General features: G+C 37.5%; 1 protein-coding gene across 2 annotated transcripts in view; it reads right to left on the reverse strand.

Annotated features, from left to right (window-relative positions):
- Nucleotides 1-1,535: 1,535 nt before the first annotated feature.
- Nucleotides 1,536-21,413, reverse strand: part of COMMD10 (COMM domain containing 10) — a 121,219-nt gene continuing 101,341 nt past the window's right edge. For both annotated transcript variants that reach the window (XM_062604478.1, XM_062604477.1), the window contains 2 exons: nucleotides 2,695-2,754; nucleotides 1,536-2,062 (listed from right to left, as the gene is read on the reverse strand). In XM_062604478.1, coding sequence (XP_062460462.1) covers nucleotides 2,024-2,062; nucleotides 2,695-2,754 — 99 coding nt within the window. In that variant the 3' untranslated portion in view covers nucleotides 1,536-2,023. The remainder of the gene's footprint in view (nucleotides 2,063-2,694; nucleotides 2,755-21,413) is intronic.

Consider the following 21,413-nt stretch of genomic DNA (forward strand, 5'->3'; position numbering starts at 1 on the left):
ACATCCAGTTACTTCCTACTTAGTCTCTGACTTCTTTTTTTTTTTCAGATGTGCTTGCTGATTTGTCCAAACTTTGCACTCCAAACTTGTCCTGCCTTCACCCCATCCTCCAGGATTCATCAATCACCACCTATATTCACAAAGATAACTCCTCTCCCACATTTGGACAACTGCCTTAGTATGTCCTGCATCTACATGGCAGAGTCTTCAACTTACTTCAGACCTGACTTCCAGAACTTAAGCTCTGGAAACTGGAGAGAAAACACTCAAGACCAATGTCCTGGCCCATAACATACTATCCTAGTGGAGAAGAAAGGACCTAAGGGTCAAGAAGAAAGGGATTTTCCTAATTACGAAGCACCGATAACGCTGGCAGAGGGAATGGTGGGGATGCTTACCTGCAGGCACACACCAACCCATACAGCCTGAGATGAGCAAACCAGCAAGCTGTTGCAGAATAGCCAGGCTGAGGATGTGATGTCTTTGGGTGGGAATGTTTTATCCCCAGAACATAAGGTATGTTTGCCAGTGGCTTGAGACAAGGCGAGATTTTAGCAGCCAGCCTCACAAGGTGTGAAGGGTAAGATTCTGCTGTGCAGTGGTGACTCACTTCTTTTCTACAGGGTAATAGCGTTACCTTACCAGAGTGGTACAGTATTGTCTGGTGTTTCAGTGAAGAACTATGATAAATGTGTTTTTTCTCTCCAGTGTCCTTTATGCACATGTAGGCTGCTAAGGCCTTTTTCTTCTAAATCTGTTCTCTCACACCTCAAGACAACTGGTGTAAACCCCTTCAGCAATCTTGAGGCGACAGCACCATCCCTAATAAAGCAAAACAAAAAGCCCAAACCAACCCTCTAAAAGCAACAGTGTAAGAAATCTGGCACAAGAGAACCTAACCACCACCTGTTCAAAACATACCTTTAGGCTACACTTATATCTAACGTTGCAAACCTCAGAAGAAAACTGGCTGGTTGGGTATTGAACATCCCTATTCTAGGCATCAGGAAGAAAAAAGCCTTGTTCAGAGAACCCCTTAAAGAGAAAGAAAAACAAGCTATTTTCTTTCATTTTCTATTAGGCTGGAGTAGAGAGTTGTGCCCGTTACCAAGGTGTAGCAATGAAGTTGCCTGCTCAATGAATGGCAACAAACAAGAACTTTAACTTCTCACACTGCTCATGAACTTCCATTCATCTAGAACTGATGAGTGAAAATATGACCAACTTGGATTTATGTCACTGTACCTTATTTCTTCCTGTTCCACATAAGAACAGTGGTAGACAACATTAGAAAGAATCAACAAACAGCTTTCAGAAATCTGATCGTCACACTATTTCAGTGTTCTTTGTTATATACTCAGAGATTTGTCCCCCCAGTTATACACCATACTACTTAGGTTCACTGGTATGCATGCAGTGCTAAGAAGCTGTATTTGTTCTCAGTGACAAAAGTAAACACTGAAATCAGAAGCATTAATTATTTAGGGGAAAAAAAAACAAACAATAAAATAAAATCAAAACCAAAACTAAACCAATCTATTTGTAAATTCAGAATTTATTTTGACAAATTTGCAATAAGCATTATCAATTGTGTGAATAACAATTCAAAATGATAGCGATTTTACTAGCTGTATATTTTCTAGCTACTTTTATATTCTTTTTATGTCTAAAAAATAGATTTTATTCCTGGTCCCTCACTATTATGCAAATTTATACCATAATCAAGTAACACACATAACAAGACAAAAAAAAAATCTGAAACAGGGCAGCTTTCTTCTCCCCCTCCCCCACAAGTAACGCTTTTCTTCTCAATAGCTCAGAAAACAAGAGAATGTCCATCAGAACCTTCAGACTCTTAACAAAGACTCTCGGCTAATGTTACTGGTTTATAAAAGAGATAAGCCATATAATTTTACAGGAAGCGACCCACTGAATCCTTCAGCAAACACAGCTTGGCAATCTATCTTCAATTCAAAATAATGAGGTGGCAGGAGCATGATGGAGAAATAAGTCTTCAAAAACATCACGTAAGGGAATCCAGCTGTGCTTGTATAGTTTCCAGCTATTTAAGGGAACAAAAATAAGAGAAAAAATTTCACTCATATAAAATGTTGTTTAGAAACATGCAAACAGCAAAAAAATCACATTCCAATATCTTCAACTGTGCATGCTAAATCTATTCACATAGCAATAAAAAATCCTGTACTCGTGAATAACTGTTTTTACATGAAGCTATTAGAATTCATTGCTGGAGTTAAAATATTCAAATTTTAAAGAAGCAGTTGTCTAAATACTGCCTTCTTTACACGCACAGATGTTTTGCTGTGAATTTCCAATGCATAATAACAAGGTAAAAAAATAACAGAGTGCATTTCGACTGGATTATGAGCCTGGCATTTTGACTGAAGATGTTACACAAAGATGCTGTTTCCAGAGAGCTCTTTGCTGTTAATCATCAGCAGCTCCTCTCGATCTAACCACCAGGTATGCTTGCAATGTCCCAGGCCTTGCCAATTCCAAATTTGAATGCACAGACTCCTCTTGAAAATGTGATCAAAGAAATCCAACAGCCTTAATTAAAGTTGGATCCATTTTCCTTCCAGTTTCATTAGATTTAATTCACATAGGCAACACTTCCTGCTGAGCAGCATAAGGTGTTTACAAAGAAACTATAGTATTGTAAAATCTACAGACCTTGTTATAGAATTCAAACAGCTCCTGATGACTAAATTCTACAAACACTTTCTTCAGGTTCTGTGAAGAAAAAAAGAAAAAAAAAAAGGAAGAAATAAGCATACTTCTTTTTTTTTTTTTTTTTTGGCACTAATTCCTGTAATTCAGAGTATGAGATTAAGCTATGTGAAAGATAACAGTTAGGTTTCCTCCTATCCACTATAAAGTCCCACATATATGCATATTCCATTTCAGTGAACAACTGAAGTCTACAGGTACATCTATTTTGCCAAAAATAGTAAAATATTCTATAAAAATTATTTTGTTACCTTATTTTTCAGTCAGATAAAAATGAAAGATTACATCCATGTTTCTCAGCAGCCTGTCTAAGATCTGGTAAATGCCATCACACAATGACAAAGTCAGTAGTGTATTTGATTGAACTTGCACAGCTATTAATGTACTGCACCAGCAAAGAGCTAATACTTCCATTCATTAATCTAACAGTTATAATCTTAGCATGCTGACACTGCTATAGGCATCTGCGCACAGATTCAACCTAAGTTAACAACACAACAGCTTCAAAGCAGTGCTTAAACACTAAAAAAGCATAATAACATAACTGATGGAAACTACTGTAGATAAAACAGATGGTGGTAATAATCCTCTGCATGCATGTGCTGATGTCTGTGGAGACAGGGGCTAAATTACAATTTCTGTCCTGCTTAACTCGCTTGAAAGAAACAGGTAGTTTAGTTCCTGCTATTTTCAATCACAGTGCAGATCTATCCAGACTGTTTCTAAGCTTATCTCTTCTACATCACTTTGTCACTTCTTTTAAAATAAATTCCTATGAGTGCACAGCACATTCTTTGTATTGTTGCTAGACTTTCCAAACTGGGAGGCATTCCTGAGGATAACAGCTGCACTTCCACAGACACTAGCAAGGCTCTGTGAAAACCAAATCTGGACACCACTACTCACAAAATACTATCAGCTGAAATAACGTACACAAGCAAAGTTTGTTTAATGGGTACCAGGGTCATGTACCTCCTAAGTCAGTACAAAAACGCTTATTTATCAATTCTGCTTAAATAAGCAAGGATACTTTTGCATACAGACAAGGCTGTGGCCAGATTCTGTGTACTCTCATACCAATGCAGGTCTCGATCTAAGTCAGTAACACTGCTGAATTTGGCGCACCAAATGCACAAGAGCAGCAGAAGCCCTGGGAACTCGGGATAGGTACTGCCTGGTGCCTGCTCCTCAAAAGGAGCTGTAAGACACAGGAAAGGGATGAAATGTCTGGGGCCAGCCTGTCTGGTGCAATTCCTCCTCCCAACTCTGCAGAAAGAAGGATCCTTTCCAACAATTTCAGGAAGGCTACAAAAGCCTAGACAAGGACCAGTGATTTGCATGAGAGACCAGTCTTCCCCCTCTGGGAAGGAACAATGCAATTCTGGGAATCGTATGGTGAATACAAAATAAAACTAACACTACAGCAGTTCTCTTTGCCGTGACTCCAGCTGATCCTCCCTCCAAGGACCATAATACCGTGACAGGGAAGTAAAAGCATTTTTAAAGGTTTTCTAATAGCTGAGAAACAAAAAGAAAGCAAACAAGTGGTTTCTTCAGAAAAGAAAGGGGGTAGAGGAAAGAGGAAAGATAAACTAACAGCAAATGGATCTACCATTTCAGCTTGGATGTTTGTTTGGAATCTGCCATTCCAGAAGGATTTTGGTGTTTGAATGAAAGGAAGCGAAACCTAAAGGAGGAGGTTCAGAATAAAAGGAAGATATCATGTCTCTTAAAGTTTATCAGTCACACTGAATAGCCAAGGTAATCTCTTGCATGGTTTCTGGTAGAACAGTCTGCTGGATTTCAGTACAACAGTTTTGCAATGCCTCCAGAAAGGGGCAGTGGGTGTGTGAGACCTCCAACCACCAGATCTCATTTCTCCAAGCTCTACGTCTCATTCAAGATGGGCATCTTCTGATACTCCTTCAGATCAGCAACCAAGATCAACTACTCACACACACAGAAAAAATCCCAAGAAAATGAAAAGCTGGTCTTTTGTATTTTCCCTAGCTAAGTTAATTACCATAAGATGGGGTATGCTTATGAAAAAAGTGTGGCTCTTTTAATTCAAGTTCTTATTATACTAAAAAAAACCCCAAATCACTCCGCTTCATGAACAGACTGAGATCTCTCTCGCCATTATCATTTAATAATCACAGTCTGATAAATAAGACAAAATTTATATTGCACTGTGGCAGGCAAATGCCTGTGGAGATCTAAAAGAAAATACAGCATGTCAGGCTATGTTTGTGCTGTGGGGGTGGGAGTGTCAATTGGAGAGAGGATATAACAATCTCTTATGAAATATGTTATCTGCACTTAATCCTCTGCTAAAACGGAATTGTTGTGTGTGTGAAAACCCGGTCCATCTACTACATCACTTCAGCAAAGAGCACTGCCACAAAAAAACATGCAGAAGTGTGGCATCAGTTAAAAATGTGGGGTTTACAATACTCACTAGCACAAGCCCCTTGGGGAAGACACCAAATGATCACTGTTATGTGCTCAGGAGTTCCATATATAGACCACAAAACCACCGTATCATAGCTAGGTCCCTACATGAAAAAGCTGCATTTGAGCAGGCTGATGGGCCCCAATTTTTAGCTGAGGTATCTATTCTTCACTTATTTGCTTTATTCTGTGTAAACACAAACAACTGTAATTAAAACAATGTGTCACAGGACTAGGTTAGCATCCAGTTCTTTAATGGATGATTAAGTGGCATTAAAAATGACTGTACAGACAAAATACTGCTGAAGTCCTAGAGAAGGCAAATTCCTGATATACTTGATGGCATTTTGATCAGATAAGAATACAAAGTTAAAAACTGCAATAATTTTTCAACCATAACTAAAACATAGGATTAAAAAAAAAATCACTTTCAGCTTACTGACTTAATTAAATGTCACTATGTGCAGATGGAGTCTCAGCCTATTTGTGTAAAGTGCAGCTAAGCTGCCTCTTTTATCTGAACATGCAGGTTTTCAGATGTTGTCTCTGACCTAGTATGTGTTTCCCAGAACGTAAATAGGAAAACAGTAATTTTCTGGATGTCTAACTTCTTTCTATCAAGTATATAATTCCCTTTTTCTTGTTAAATTTCTTCCTATTTCTCACCTTTACTCTACTCTTACCCCCATTTCTGGCATTTTATTTTCTCTTTGCTATTATCATCTTCACATGAAAGAAAATTGAACACAGTAACTAGAAAAGTAAACTGAATTTATTCCCATTGTCACCATCAGTCATTCTAATACTTTTTCTTATTATGTCCCAAACTTTGTCTCTGTGGCAATAGAAGTCCTAGCTCCTACTTTTAAAGAGTTTTAACCTTTGAGGGTTACAGATTCATGACACCAGAGAAAGCCAGTTGTATTCTTATGAAGACAAATCTACAAAATACCAAATGTTCATTCCTTGGACATCTTTGAAAACAGGCAGACAGGCTTTTTGTTTGATCAATACCAGTGAAGAGTGGCAGGGACAGCACTGGAGTGATACTCTCAATGAGCATACCTAAAGAGGTGATGTGCAGCATCTTCAGCTAAATAAAGCTGCTGTTAAGTTCAATGTGTTCATCTGCTGTTAAATATGACAGAGCACCGCATTTATTACTGGGAAAGGCTGTATGAATTGCAGGTGTAGCCCACAACAAATTTTTACATTACTCTGAATCCACTGCAAGGAATATGGTAATAAGTTTTCTGAAATACATGGTTTAACGTGTTTGGCCACATATCACTACTGAATGTATTTTTCACTGTTAAAATTAATTTTTAGTGTCATTTTGCTTTTATAGATCTAGATGGAATCTGATTTCATTCTACCACTAATCTCACCCCAAGGCTGGATCAATTTACAGTTTACAGCCTCCTGAGAACTGTGAAATTCTAATAAGTTTAACTGATTTCAGTCGTTCTCTTACTTATCTCTCACTTACTGTCTGGCATCATTGTAAAAAGCATCTTCACCAGCCTCTAAAAGAGCTGTTCAAAACCAAATTTTCTTGGGTGGGGGGAAGAAAAAGAGGAGAGAGAAGGGAAAGGAAAATTAAGATAAAAATTTCCTGTTCCCAGTAAACATTAATACACTATCCTATCCAAAACAGGTATTCTGAATATATGGCTAATTCTACAAAATAGCCACAATCACTTAATCTAACACTTAGCTTACAACCACCAGCAAACAATTAAGCAAATTTTGAACTGAACATGGTCATCTGCATAAAATGATGAAGATTCAATGATGCAAGATGTAAAAAAGTCTCCAATTTCTCATTGCCTCAGCTAACAATTTATTTTAAACATGAATACCTTCTTGCTCAAATTGTTTCTGTGGAAACCATACAAAACAATCTCTCCTTAAAACACTTCAGAAAGCAGAGGTAAATTCCCGGTTATAATCAAAGTATCTGAGGGATTTGTTTTGGTTTGTTTTTTTTTTAATTCAGCGCTCTAGCTACTTCTATTTTAATGTACTACTGCAAAAAGCTTTATTACTAATGACAGAGTTCTGCAACCTTGTTTATTGCGCAGCTGCATTCCACACATTTAACGCCCCTTGCCCATGCATAAGGATAGAGCAAGGCACTGGGAGTTATAAATAAAAGGCAAACTAATTATTTTAAAGCTAACTTGAATATGAAAAAAACGATATTGCTGTAATAGTCAACATTGCAAAATAAATGCCAAGTATTCTGTAGCAAACGGAGGGTCAGGCTGGTTTGTATATCTCAATATCTACTGATAATGATAATGTTCTATGACTGAGCACATGTAAAAAAATTATAGTACATTCAGTGAAGTTAGTTAATAGTAACTAGGGGAAGCCCAGTTTCCATATTCTAACATAATCTTTAATACTATCTTGAGGAACACCTCAATTAGGTTTAAGAGAAGACTATTTTCACATTTGCTTTCCATTCTCCAATTTATTCCTAATAGACATCCTTAAAATCTTAGATATAATGGAAGGATATGGATAACTACATTTCATCAGTTTATGGCCAAATTCAGATGCATTCCTAAACAGACCTCAGTTGCTTCTTACTAGCCTGCGTTTCCCTCTCAACCTGTCAGTTTCTGTGCTACATCAATTCAGATTTCCTTTAAATTTTCTTGGACCCTGGAGAACTATACATTGCTTAGGCACTTACAGATGGGAAGAGTAAGTTGTATCTCACAGAATACATCAGCAAGTTTAAGCTGCATGGTCAGACAGATGAATTATAGTTTGGTAAGAAAAGCAGATGTGTTAAAACAGACCAGCATCACTTAGAAGCACACCTGTTCCTTAACTCTCTGCGCATAAGAGGCAGTAATTAAGACTTCTTTGTATTCTTACAGCAGTAGACAGATGTAATTCAGCAGAACACAGGGAGTTAAATACGAACTTATGCATGTCTAATTGCACTTCTTTCACATCATCAGAAAATGTGACCTTCAAACTTTATTCTTCTTCCAAGCTTATTTCCATTTGCAATACTAAATGATTATTTTCATCAAGAAAAAAAAATATAATCATGCCTTATGACTGAACTATATGCATTTTCAAGTCTCAGTGTGCAACTGCTATAAACCAGAACATCTTTCATACTAACCTTGTCTTTTCCTGATCGATACGTTAACATTTAGTTTGTACATATACTGCATGATACCTTTCAAAGTTGCATTTCTTTTTCATATAAGCTTAAGAATTTCAAATTCCCTGTGGTATTTAAGCAGATCAAAATCAGCAGCATACTAGAGATGTCTTTTCCCCTTCCCTTTACAATACATTTGTAAGATCCCTGCCCAATAACCTGTGTTGATTCCTGAGTGCTAATCAACGTGTTACTGGAAATACATACAGATAATCTTACTCCAGCAGAAAAAGGATCATCTAAGCATGTTTCCATGGAAAGTTCCTAGAGTAAATTCATTGCCCAGTCTAGTACTGAGCCAACAGATTCTGCGTGCATTTGGAGACCTGCAGAAGACCTGACGTACTGCCACCACAAGAACTGTCAATCATTTTCATTTTCACACCTCTTATTGCCTTCCACCTTCCAGAAAATATGCATTACTGGCTGGCTGAACTGGTGCAAAGCTACAGACAAAAAAACAGGACACAGCTACTAAGGAAGACCACATAGGCTTGGAAGATCACAGAGTATTTACATGCAGACAGAACCCTTACTTCACAGTAAGGGAGAAAAAATGCTTTTGAAACTCAGACAATTATCTGGAAACAAAGAACTACAGTTTTCACCTTAATACAATGAGTCAGAGTAAATACCACCTTGCTAAAGAAAAGGGAGACAGCAAAGCATTTTTTTTTTTCCCAGCAGCTGTATCCAGGCAGAGGGTTCCTTTGCCTTGAACACACTAAGAATTTACATTCCTATAAATAACACTATTAGGTTAGTTGGTTTCTTAATTATACTTTTCATGGAAAACATCTCAAAAATAGAAATACAGAGTTGTAGGGATTGTCACTTATGTGCAAAGAGTATGTTCAATACACTTTTACAAAAACATCATAGTGAACACACGCACCTTTTGGGGAGATAGGTGGTAAATGCGTACCAGTGCATGCTCATCGCAACCGATGTTTAAAAACAGCATTTTGTGTACTGGTACCTCCCTGTATGTCCTACACAAGGAAAATGGCTCACAGAATATCTATTGAAAAGTTGACTTACTTCTATGCCTGTTCTGTATTTTGTATATACCTTCATATGCCCTTCCCTTTGAGTACAAGCTCGTTATTGATTCCTCGCTAGTCTCTGCATGGGATCAAGTCCCTAACAGCATGAAGCATCCACCCACAGAAATGTATCTTTGTAATTTCAGGATTCAATAGAAAAACATGAAGGTATAATTTCCAAATACAGTCTCTAGGAAAAGATGTGTGTGAAAACTTCATTTCACTCACCAACAGGCTGACACACAGTTACTAAGAATATCACTGATTAATCTAAGGAACACAAGTCCTAATAATGACAACTTTCCGATTTCATCTCTCATGTAATTTTGCAAATTATACCAAAGTCCTAATACTGTAGAAAGCTCCCAGAAGAAGCAACCTTGCTAAAAGTTTAGAACAAATGTATGCTTCCTATTAAATTTCACTGTATCAAGCACGAAAAATACTCTCTGGGAAACATGTACACCCTAATTGCTGCATATTGCTTATACAGTGTACTGTCCTTAACTATCAGAATACAACTTTTTCTTTAGTCAGAACTCTAATGACTAAATAATTTTATTTCTTAGAAGAAACTAAATTCTTTGATCTTTTCAGTACAAGTCTTTTGGTACAGAAACTATGATATAAAAAAAATAAAGTTCACGAACACTGCAAGGAAAAACAGATTTACAACACCGTGTTTCACTTATTTCCACCAGGGCTATCATGTAAATCTTTCAATACCTTGAAGCTGAGTGAGTTCCAACTTCTATTCTAAAGGTATCTCACATCAGGACTGACTCAACAATGTTACATTCACTTTAAATGACAAGAAATTTACTTTTTGTCTTATGCTTGTACTTGTAGATAATTACTGTGGAAGAAAGAACCCAGCAGTAAGCATGCTGCCTCCAGAAATGCTTTCAAGTTTTCTGCTTCACGTGTTCACCAAATATGATTACAGCCAAAGTAATTTTTACAAACTATACATGAAAAAGATGTTACATTGGCATGGTTGTGAACTATTTCCATTACTGTACACAGAAAATAATCCAGTTCTAGGAAGGTAGCGGTACCGACTGTAAGTATTAAGTATTAGCCCAGTATTGGCATCTGAAAACTTAATAATATTGACTCAAATGGCAAACACTGCAGCTTGGATAAGTATCTTAGCTCTAGGCAGACTGAAGTAGATTTCTATGTAGATATACAATGGTCAACCCTCCAACAGCAAGAAGAGCAACTCAACAACACACACAGTGTTTTAGAGAGCTTCTCATACAGCTGGCTTGCAGCTGATGTTATTAACAATGAGTTGCAAATCCTTTATGTTCAAATCAGATACACATTTAATGCTGGTCTGAAGACAGCTGGACTTGGAAAAAGCTCAAATTGTGATCCAGACTGCTCAGGAAGCCATCCTTTTGGTCTCAACTAGACCTGAGAAGGGGGGAAGAATCTTAGGTTATTATCATCTGCATTCACATCAAGAGCTGCTGCTCCGACAAGAATTTATGTGGCATAGTCATGCAGATGAATAACACTTTAAGAAGGCTTTAGATTAATGGAGAAAGCTGGTATCCTTTTGATAGCATTAGCTTCTGAGCCCACCTGGTTCAATAAGATACTGCAACACTGCATTGTTTTACCACAAAAGGCCTTTTTTCACCACCTGAAAACCTGAAGGTATCTATTGTTTCTACTAAGGGTCAAGAAAAGAGGCCAGATAAAAGATGCCAGCAGCAAGAGGAAAGATCTAAGAAAGCTCAGATCCACATGAAATCAATGTAACTGATGTGAAAACACCCTTTCAAAAAAATCTGTTTGAATATGTACAAAATGTCAAGATTAGATAATTTGTAAATTACTTCTTTTGTTTGGGATGGGTCACTCAGAGTATCACCAATTTAAATTTTGTTAGGCAGACAAGCAAAGATAAAATGTTTGGGGTTTTTTTCTGCACTAAAAGGGTGTTAGTGGCTGTCAGCAAGCATATCTCTGATCTCCAGCAAGCAAATCATTCCAACAGCTAGCAAATGGGTGCTTGCACACAGGTCTCAGCTGCTGAAAGAGAGAGGAAAGCCATGATGGAGTGAGGGATGTTACCCAGCAGTCTAGTCCCCAGAAGGATCAAAGACAGAGCTCTTAGGGAATAAGACTGTTAGAAAATTAAGGTATATTTTATTTTTTCTTAATTAGGAAGTCACCTGCTATTTTCACTGTACTCTAAGAAATAGAACAGACCTACACCTTTTGTTACAACACTCACAATTTACAAAGAAATGCCAGGCTCATAGCCAGCATCTCTTCCTCGCCAGAAGTAATCCAGCAAGGCCTTGAACCTGGGCTACCCATTTGGATCCCAGACACACCAATGCTGGAGTGTGATGAAAAAGACATGGCCACCCTGACACAAGCAAACATGAGTATTTCTCAGGCACCACAACACAGTATAAAACTTTAAAAAGTCTTTAAAAGCAAAGTTTCTCAAATTAGGCAAAAAAACTTTTCCTTTTTACAAGGATTAAAAAAAGACTGGCTGGTATTTTCTGATATTTTCTGATTATGACTGCGAAATAAGAGGAATGTGGAAATAACCACTTATTATGAAGCAATCCACCAACAACTTCTCTTTCTCAGTTTGTCACTGAAGGTTACAGATGTTCTAATTATGCAAAAATTAGCTAATTTGTATTTCAGACAACGCAATTTCAGTGATCTTCTTGCTTTGTTACTTTTGCTAAGAGTTATTTAAAGCTTGATGCAGTGGTGTGGTATGAATTCTCACTATTTACAAAGCAAACTGGACAGAGTCCTAAGGACAAAAAGTACTACAAGTGCTGTGTGTTTTCACACACAATGAAGATGAAATCAAATCACACCCCCACAGTTTCCTTTAAAGCCAGAATATGAATATATGTAAGACCCTCTCAGGAAAGAAAACAAAACTTTTGGCTAACATAAGCAATTTGAAAGAGTGTATCAAATCCCTTTTTATTTTCTTTATGTCTGCATGCTACTGAATTACAGGTCACGTAAGTGAGCAACGTGAAGGAATACAATAGTAGATTTGGATTATTCTACAGATGGCTGGAGTATAATGCAGTACTCAGGATGGCTGCAATGTTTTCAGTGAGTATCAATATGAAGATACTTTTTATGGTTTTGTCTCAAAACAAATCCATTTAGCTTCAAATTAATTATTTTTTTTCTTTTTTAAGCCAGCACTGTGTGATGTAAAACTAAAATGGTAAAGCAAGGAATACAAATGGTGTTATATGACATAGGCTCTTCATAAAGACAGACATGAAGTAAGTATTTTAACTATGCTTGTCTTCCAATTTTTTATTTAACATGCATGTTCTTCAAAGGGAAAACCAGAAAAATAAGGTGTTACAGGTAAGTTTGCCTCAATGAACCACTTTATAAACTGACGTTTAAACCTGTATTTAAGATACTGACTTTCTCTTAAAAAATAAAAATTGGAAGTTTATGATTTGTTTAATGTCTTGTCTTGATTTAACACAGGTTGCAAGTGTAACATATGGGTTAGTCACTGATATTTAGATTTACAAGCTAAGAAGTTATGAAACTTTTAAAACAATCTGTTTCCAGATTTTTCTTACATCTCCTCTTATATATGGAGAGAATGCTAAGAATATGTTTTCTGACAATCAAAGGTTTTAAATTTAAAAGCAAAGTAATAAAGAAAATGGTTTAAAATATTTTCTCTTGAAATAGTATTTAAATACTGCAATGGAAAGAAATTTATCACAAATTTTATTCTCCTTTTAGACAGAGGAAGGTTTACAAAACGCATACTGTTCCCAATAACATTCTTTCCTCTAAACTGGAGATACAGACTCGATGATAGACTGGTAGGTGGGTAAAGAATTGGCTGAATGGCAGCATCCAAAGAGTTACAATCAAGGGCTCAATGTTCAAGTGGAAACCAGTAATGTGTGGTGTCCCTCAAGAGTAAGCTCTAGGGTAAGTACTACTTAATATCTTCATTATTGTCTTCAATAATGACACTGATAGTGGGCCTGAGTGCACCCTCAGCAGGTTTGTGGATGACACCAAGTTGAGTGATGTGGCTGGTAAACTTGCAGGAAGGGATGCCATCCAGAGGGATCTTGACACGCTTTAGATGTGGGCCAGTGCGAATCTCATGAAGTTCAGCAAGGCCAAGTGCAAGGTCTTGCACCTGGCTTAGGGCTATCAGAAGCACAAATACAGGCTGGGTGGAGATTCCCTGCAGAGAAGGACTTGGGGGTGCTGGCTGATGAGTAACTGAACATGAGCCGACTTCAGTGTATGCACATAGCCCAGAAACCAACTGTGTGCTGGGCTGCATCAAAAGAAGCATGACCAGCAGGTCAAAGGAGGTGATTCTCCCCCTCTACTCTGCTCTCATGAGACCCCCACCTGCAGTCCTGCATTCAGCTCTGGATCCCCAACACAAGAGGGATGTGGACACATTGGAGCAAATCCAGAGGAGGCCACGAAGATGCTCCGAGGGTTGAAGCATCTCTTCTATGAAGAAAGGCTGAGAGAGCTGGGCTTGTTCAGCCTGGAGAAGACTCCAGGAAGACCTTAGGGTAGCCTTCCAGTACTTAGAGCTGGTCTACACGAAAGTTGGAAAGGGACTTTGTACAAAGCTCTATAGTGGTAGGACAAGGGGCAACAGTTTTAAACTAAAAGATGGGAGATATACACTGGATGTGAAAGAAATTCTTCACTATGAGAGTGTTGAGACACTGGAAGAGGTTGCCCAGAGGAGCTGTGGCTGCCCCATCCCTGGCAGTGTTCAAGGCCAGGCTGGATGGGGCTTGGAGCAAAATAGTCTAGTAGAAGGTGTCTCTGCCTAAGGAAGCAGGTTGGAAATGGATGATCTTTAAGGTCCCTTTTAACCCAAACCATAAATCCACAATAAGTCAAAGAAAATAGGCCTTTTTAACATCGAATGTTATTTTACAGATAAAAATACATCTTAATACTTGTATTAAATATTCAGACAAATTAGAATTATGTCATTTAATACTGAAATATCTTGGGGTTAATGCTGACATTCAAAATATTCAATTCCAAAACAGCTAGATTTTCTCTTCTTAAGACATAAGTAAATGGAAAATGAAGACTGATATGCAGGTATGGTAAGTTAAAAAAAATGTGAATTCTAACATGATATAATGACATATACAATGTTACAAAGATAAATGCAGTTTTTACATGCACTAGAGAGTTTAGCTTAAAGAAGGAAAGAAGAATGTGATGGTGAAGCATACTACCAGGAAACTAACTGGTTCCACACTGGCTAAATGTGGACTGTTAAGTCTGGCTTTCCTTTATACAACAGAAATATCTCAGGGAAAACTTACCTGTCTTGAAGCCACTGTACATTCATCCATGTTCTGGGTTGTTAGATGCCTTTAAGATACGACTATCTATGTACAGTAAATTGCTTTGCCTTTATCTTCCCGATTCACATATTCTTCTATCTAGAGCACTTTTGGTTTTCTGCTCTTTTCTTCCTAAGAAAAATTAGGAAGTGAGGGGGGCTGAACTATTCCAAGTTCGAATTAAGCATACATCAGAAAAAAAATGGAGACTCTAATTTTTGTCTAGTATTTTCTCCTGTTTAGTACCAAGGCAGTGCTCTAGTTGCATTCAATGTGTAAAACTGCAGTGACTGGTAGAAAAACGAACTGGGAAAACGTATAGTTGACGCATGAACAGAAGAACCAGCAACAAACCCCGATTAACTTGGTCAGGTACTCATCTTGACAGCAGTCTTATGAAAAAGCATATGAAGGGTATCTGTATTCTTACTGGTGAGCAACTGAATTAAGAGTTGAACACACACAAAATGGAGATCCCATTAGATACCAGAAACAAAGTAAGTTCTGTGACTGCTGAGAAGAGAGTAGTTCCACAGCCCTAAACAGAAGAGTGAATTACCAAAATTGCAAATGAATTGTGTTAATGAGCACAAATAGTCCAATATGCCTGGGACCATTATTTTAAAAGGATTAAAGCACTATTGTGTAGGAGAATCAATTCTATTTGGATTGTTTATCTTGGCAATAAACAGATTAACTTGTCTGCAACCATAAACTAGCCAGAATCCCAGGGGTCAGGCAAAGGCAGTGTGAAATCAGAGGGCATCTAAGGAATAAGCAGCTACAGTTTGACAGTTGGCAATCCATTGGCATTAGTTTTCCTAAAGCTGAAGCCTACAGAAATACTAAAATCTGGAATGCTAGAACATAGCCTGTGACTTCAAGGGTAAGGTCCAACTGAATAAACTGCATCTCCGTATCAGGAAGAACTTTCATAAATATACAAAGTGAGTTTTCATATTTGAACTGAAATGTTTCTTCATGAATTATTCATGTTTTCTGTCTGTTGGAAGTATTGAAATGTGAAAAGGAACACCTGGGAGGCCAAAAGCTCTCCTATTTCCTGTTGTTCTATTCAACAACAGCACTTGGTACAGCAATGAAAGAAAGCTTTAGGACACTGAAAATGCAGAAAGACTTTCCATTCCTTTTATCTCTGGGAACTAAAACCTCATGAGGCTTCACTGAGACACTGCATCCAGTCCTGCATACCACCAGAACAGGGGAAGCTCAGCATCATCTGGATGGTTTTATCATCTGGATGCACCACATGTGAAGACATACTAGGAGAAGTTGGTGTGCTTAGTTTGAAATAGGGTTAAGAATGGTGAATCTAACTGCAGTCTTATCTGCAACAGTTTTAGCATTAAATTGTACCTCTGTGTCAGGCAATTTCAGTTTACCTTACTAAAGATTACAGATCTTATTTGTTTAGAAAACCCACTTCTTAAAAAAAGAATGATATTTAGTAGTACATAATAACCATACCCTTGCTGAAGAGTTGATAAGGAATAGTTTCAAATCATCCATGAGGATTCCATTTCTCTGCGTATTTTTCGCAGGGAGTTGATTCAAATGAAATCTCTAGAAGATGGCAATTACACCCTTTAGATGGCCACTGTTCTTCACTCTTAGAAAATAAAGAACTGGATGCACAAGTAACTTGAATAGATACTGGCTGATCAGCAGTGGCGCTAGAAAGAAATATGATGTAGGTAGGCTGATAGCGGGCCACTGAAATTCACAGGTGACAAGGCTGTCTAATGGTCAATCTTGGGATCCAAACTTTGGTGACCTCCTGCTTGTCTATCAGCATCAGTTTAAAAGTGCTGCAACTGGAGTATGATTAATGATTTTCAAACAACACAAAAATACTCCAGCCCAATTTCCAATAGCTCTGAAACTTTAAAGATTATTTTTAAAAAAATGCTATTAGTCAGTTCTGCTTCTAGACTCTACCATTCAGAGCATCACTTAGGCACAGAGATCTTTGTGTAGAACCAAAATGCTATGCTCAGATAATACAAGGTGCTAAATTCACTTCAACTGTTCAAATGTGTTTAACAGAAAGTCAATAGATTAATTTTGCATTAACAGTTGCATAACCCATTTCTCAGAGTAAAAAGAGCATAAGCACACAAGGCTGGCATAAACTCTGTATTAGTTGCATATATTCTGGATCATGTGACAGAATGGCAATCATGTACCCAACATTACAGTTCTTCTGTGAGCAATCTGGTAGTGCAGAGATACGGTATTAATGACTGTGAAATCACGCCAAGACTCCATGGCATAAACTTAATTGTGAAACCATGGCATTAGACTTAATTTCTTCTCCACATACTGACTGGCTGTGAATTGAACTGAAAATGCCATTTACATGCTACTATGTGGCAGTATTTCCAAGCACTACTTGGAGACTGAAGACGTGAAGATAAATAACAAAATGGAACTGGAAATCACCTTGCTGAAAGCTCTTACCCAAAAGCTCCCTGACATATTTCACTACTTATGAAGCCATGCCACAAGGAATCTCATAGAGTATTACTGAGATTATAATAATAATGGTAACTAGAAAATGCTATATTTTCTACATTTCTGTTTAATGCAGCATAGCGTCACGTTCTTAGTAGTTGCATTTTCCTGTATAATGCATTTTGCTAACACTGTGCTTGCAGAAACCAAGACACATTAAACACTGACAAAGATCTACATTCAAAACTTACACAAAATAATGGAATTTTAAGACAATTTACATTGGCTACTCCATAAAATCCCAGCATCTCACTGCTTCCAGTTGCTGACTAGAAAATGCACCTAAAGCCTCTCCACTTAAATGACTCCAGTTGAAAATGCAAAATAATGCAAAAATTTTAAAACAAAATATGGTTTTGTCACAAATCCTGTTTTCCATTCTGACCACAGTGGTTTAAACACAGTGGTGTCACAGCCTAGAAAATATGTGACATCAGCTATGACTGAGGATTATAAAGTAATTAGCTCACACAGAGCAATCCAGAAATCAACATAGACCTTGGAAAGTGTAGCCTCAGGATCAAGAGCCTGCAACAGCAGCTGCTGTCCAGCCCTGCCATCACTCTGTGTTCTAGGCACCAGGAGGAAAAGACAGCCCCCCTTTCACCACCTCTGTAACTCCCAACCAGGTGATACCTGGGCTTTGGTAAAAGGCTCTCCCCATATTTTTTAAACTACTATGCTGGCAGCTGTGTGAAATGAGGTAGGGGATCTCAGTCATAAACCACAACGTGCAGAAAAAAAGGCAACTGGAGTTCATGTACTTTATTGGTCTGAACACTTAATCAGTGAGAAATAAACTACTGGCTCATCCAAAGAGATAGTCATGACCAACTTAGTACAAAACAAAGACTGCTCTTGCATATCCATGTTGAAGAACAGTGCATGAAGAGAAGTGCAGTCTTGTTACGTATTAGGAACAACAGAACTGCAAAATAACAAAGTATAACACAGGAAAGGTGGAAAGGAGACCTTTCTCACAGCAAGAAAACCTTATTGTTTTCTTTACTGCAAGTCACTGACAATGGCAGATATCATAAGCAGATTTTCCCTACTGTTAAAAAGGAATTTTGATGGATTATGGTGAAAGACAGATATAGTCTATGTGTTAAAAAAAAATATACTTACAGACAGCTTATTCCTACTGAACAAGCTTTTGACCAGAGTGGTTCACTAGTTCCATAAAGAAAAAAATATGAGATTTTTAAAAAAGTTAAATACAGATGTGATTTTTTGCACTTTAATAAAAATTCTGCTACATGAGTGCAGTAACTTTATTTAATGCCTTCATCTACATAAAGAAATTTTAAGAAACTGTAGATCTCTCAATCAACTCTATGTTAAAGACTCAAATTATGACCAGTATTTTTTGCAGTATAGCCACTTTTCAGTGAACTGCAGTGAATGCTTTATTATCTGAGCTTTTTTGTAGCTGCTTTCCAGTGAATTGCAGTGAACATATTACTATTTGGGCTTTTTCTTTCTTTTTTGTTCCCCTATCAGGGATCCTATTCATTGACATATCAGAAATGGTTCCTTCCCCACTACCATAATGTAGAAAGTTTAGCATCAAAGGAAAAAGTTACCCTAAATCCTGTGGGTAAATACTAGACGTATATATGCAACATTCATTGTTTACAATCTTGTATTCCATCCTTTTGAACAGGTTTTTTTTTTATTCAAGGTCTTTTGAATGATAGGGAAGAAAAAGGCACCTGGAATAAGTAAAATTATTACAGAGCATTTTCTTTTAACAACAATGAAATGTGCTATCGGCTTTATGTAAATGCTTAGCACAAAAGAATTTTACTATGGTTAAGATATATTTCAGCGAACAAAAGATAAGAATGGAACAGAGGAAAAGTAAGAGCTTTTAATGTACGAACTGAATCCTACATCAGTGTAGATTAAAAGAGCTACAGTGATAAATGAAAGTCTATGAAAACACATATATTTGAGCTTTCCAGCATCCCTGAGAATTTACCCAATATATACTACCTTTGTTCGCAGATTTGTGTGTCATCTACAGCACAATATGAAATGAGATTAGCTATACAGTCTAATTCTTTTTTGATATGTTTACCTAGCCACAGCTACAATGTTCAGCTCTCCCTTTCTCTGAAAGATGAAATAGCTTGCAAATGCTTCAGCTGACTTCATTTTCCCCTTGATCCTCAACACTAAAAGCTGGAGTTTTAAAAGTGGCACTTCTGAAAAAGCTTAAGAGACTGTAAGAGTAGTAACTTGCTTCGTACATAATTTCGTTGTGGCAATTTCTATTTTTTTATTAGGCATAAAGTGCAGATTTGTATAAATGAGTGGCAAATTCAGTTCCCTCATGCGGCAGTGAAGAGCAGTAACAGCTTGACTCTTGAGATATTTTTATTTATTTTTCAATCCAAGCTTGGACATGTTTTGCATAAGAGATGATCTGAATTTGAATTTCTACACTACCTAAGCTCTACTTTCACACTCCAATAGAAAATTTCTAAATCACACAAAGCAACATTTTCTCGTGGCCCAGGAAAAAAAAATAGAATTAAAAGTCTGAAATCTCATTTGAAAATTATGTGCTTAAAAAAAAAACAACCAATTAACTAAAACGCAGGTTTGGGGCAAATCTATCTGTCCATTACAAAAGACAATTAATATCTTTGACCAGAATATTAAGTCTTACATGGCCACAGAAGTTCTGACATTTAATTCAATACTGTATCATCTTGCTAGAGGGAAAAATGTAGAACAGCTCTTTTGTAAACCCTATTAAAAATGTATGAGATATTTTTTTATTTTGTAAAATTTAATTTTTAAATCCATAACCCTTAAACATCGTCCACATTAAAAACCGGCATGCATTCTAAACAAAACAGGTCAGAAACAGGCAGCATATATTAATAACAATGGGGCAATTAACACAGAATCAGAATACCAGTCTTAACACCAGTAGGTCACACCAGTACAGTGAGCTGACTGACAATATGCAAACCTTTAGTCCCAGGCTACTTTTCTGGCAATTGTGATGCATGTACTTTATGCAGCCATGAGAAAACAAGCGTCACTATTTTTAAAACACATACCGATATTTGTTTTTGCCCAAGAAGAGAAAGAATTGGCAGAGGACAGAAAAAAACACTAAATGGGGAAAAAAATTAAAGAGATTAAAGAGCTCTAAGATATAAAATGCAATTTTTTACCCCTATGTCTGTCCTGGGTTCAGCAGCAGCAGTCATTTTTCTCCTTCTTAGTAGCTGGTGCAGCGCTGTGTTTTTGACTTTCAACCTGGCAACAATGCTGATAACACCGATGTTTTTAGTTGTTGCTCAGTAATGTCTAGTCTGAGCAAGGACTTTCTGAGTCTCATGCTCTGCCAGGGAGGAGGGGAAGCCGGGAGGAAGCGGAGACAGGACACCTGACCCAAAGTGACCAAAGAGGTATTCCATACCACAGCACGTCATGCCCAGTCTATAAACCGGGGGCAGTTACCCGGAAGGGTGAGATCACTGCTTGGGTCGGGCTGCGTATTGGTTGGCGAGTGGTGAGAGGTTGTATTCTCTTTCCTTGTTACTTCCCTTATCATTATTATTATTGGTGATAGCAGTAGTGATTTGTGTTATACCTTAGTTACTGGACTGTTCTTATCTCAACCCGTAGGAATTACATTCTTTCCACTCTCCTCCCCATCCCTCCAGGAGCAAGGGGAGGAAGGGGTGGGGAGTGAGTGAGCGGCTGCGTGGTTCTGGGTTGCTGGCTGGGCTTAAACCACAACAATGTTCCAAATGGCTTCACAGGAAACTTTAAAGCATGCCATTGGACTATTCAGTATAGCCATGGAAGTCAGAGATACAACCCTGGAGAAATAAGCTGGGTTTTGTTGCGATACTACAAAAATCAAATTATTTGGAAAATTCAGGTTTATTTAATGCTAGACTCCACTCCTAATCCAAAGAAATACCAAAGACACAGTAATACTCCCTTTAAAATTTCTCAAACTTGAAAACACCTCAATACTAAGGAAAGAGGCACCCTTTGTCACACTCTGCTACCCATAACTTCAAT

The sequence above is a fragment of the Pezoporus occidentalis genome, unplaced genomic scaffold (assembly GCF_034315485.1).
Source record: "Pezoporus occidentalis ecotype Australia unplaced genomic scaffold, CSIRO_AGI_Poc_V1 ctg86, whole genome shotgun sequence".
NCBI classification, from domain to species: domain Eukaryota; kingdom Metazoa; phylum Chordata; class Aves; order Psittaciformes; family Psittacidae; genus Pezoporus; species Pezoporus occidentalis.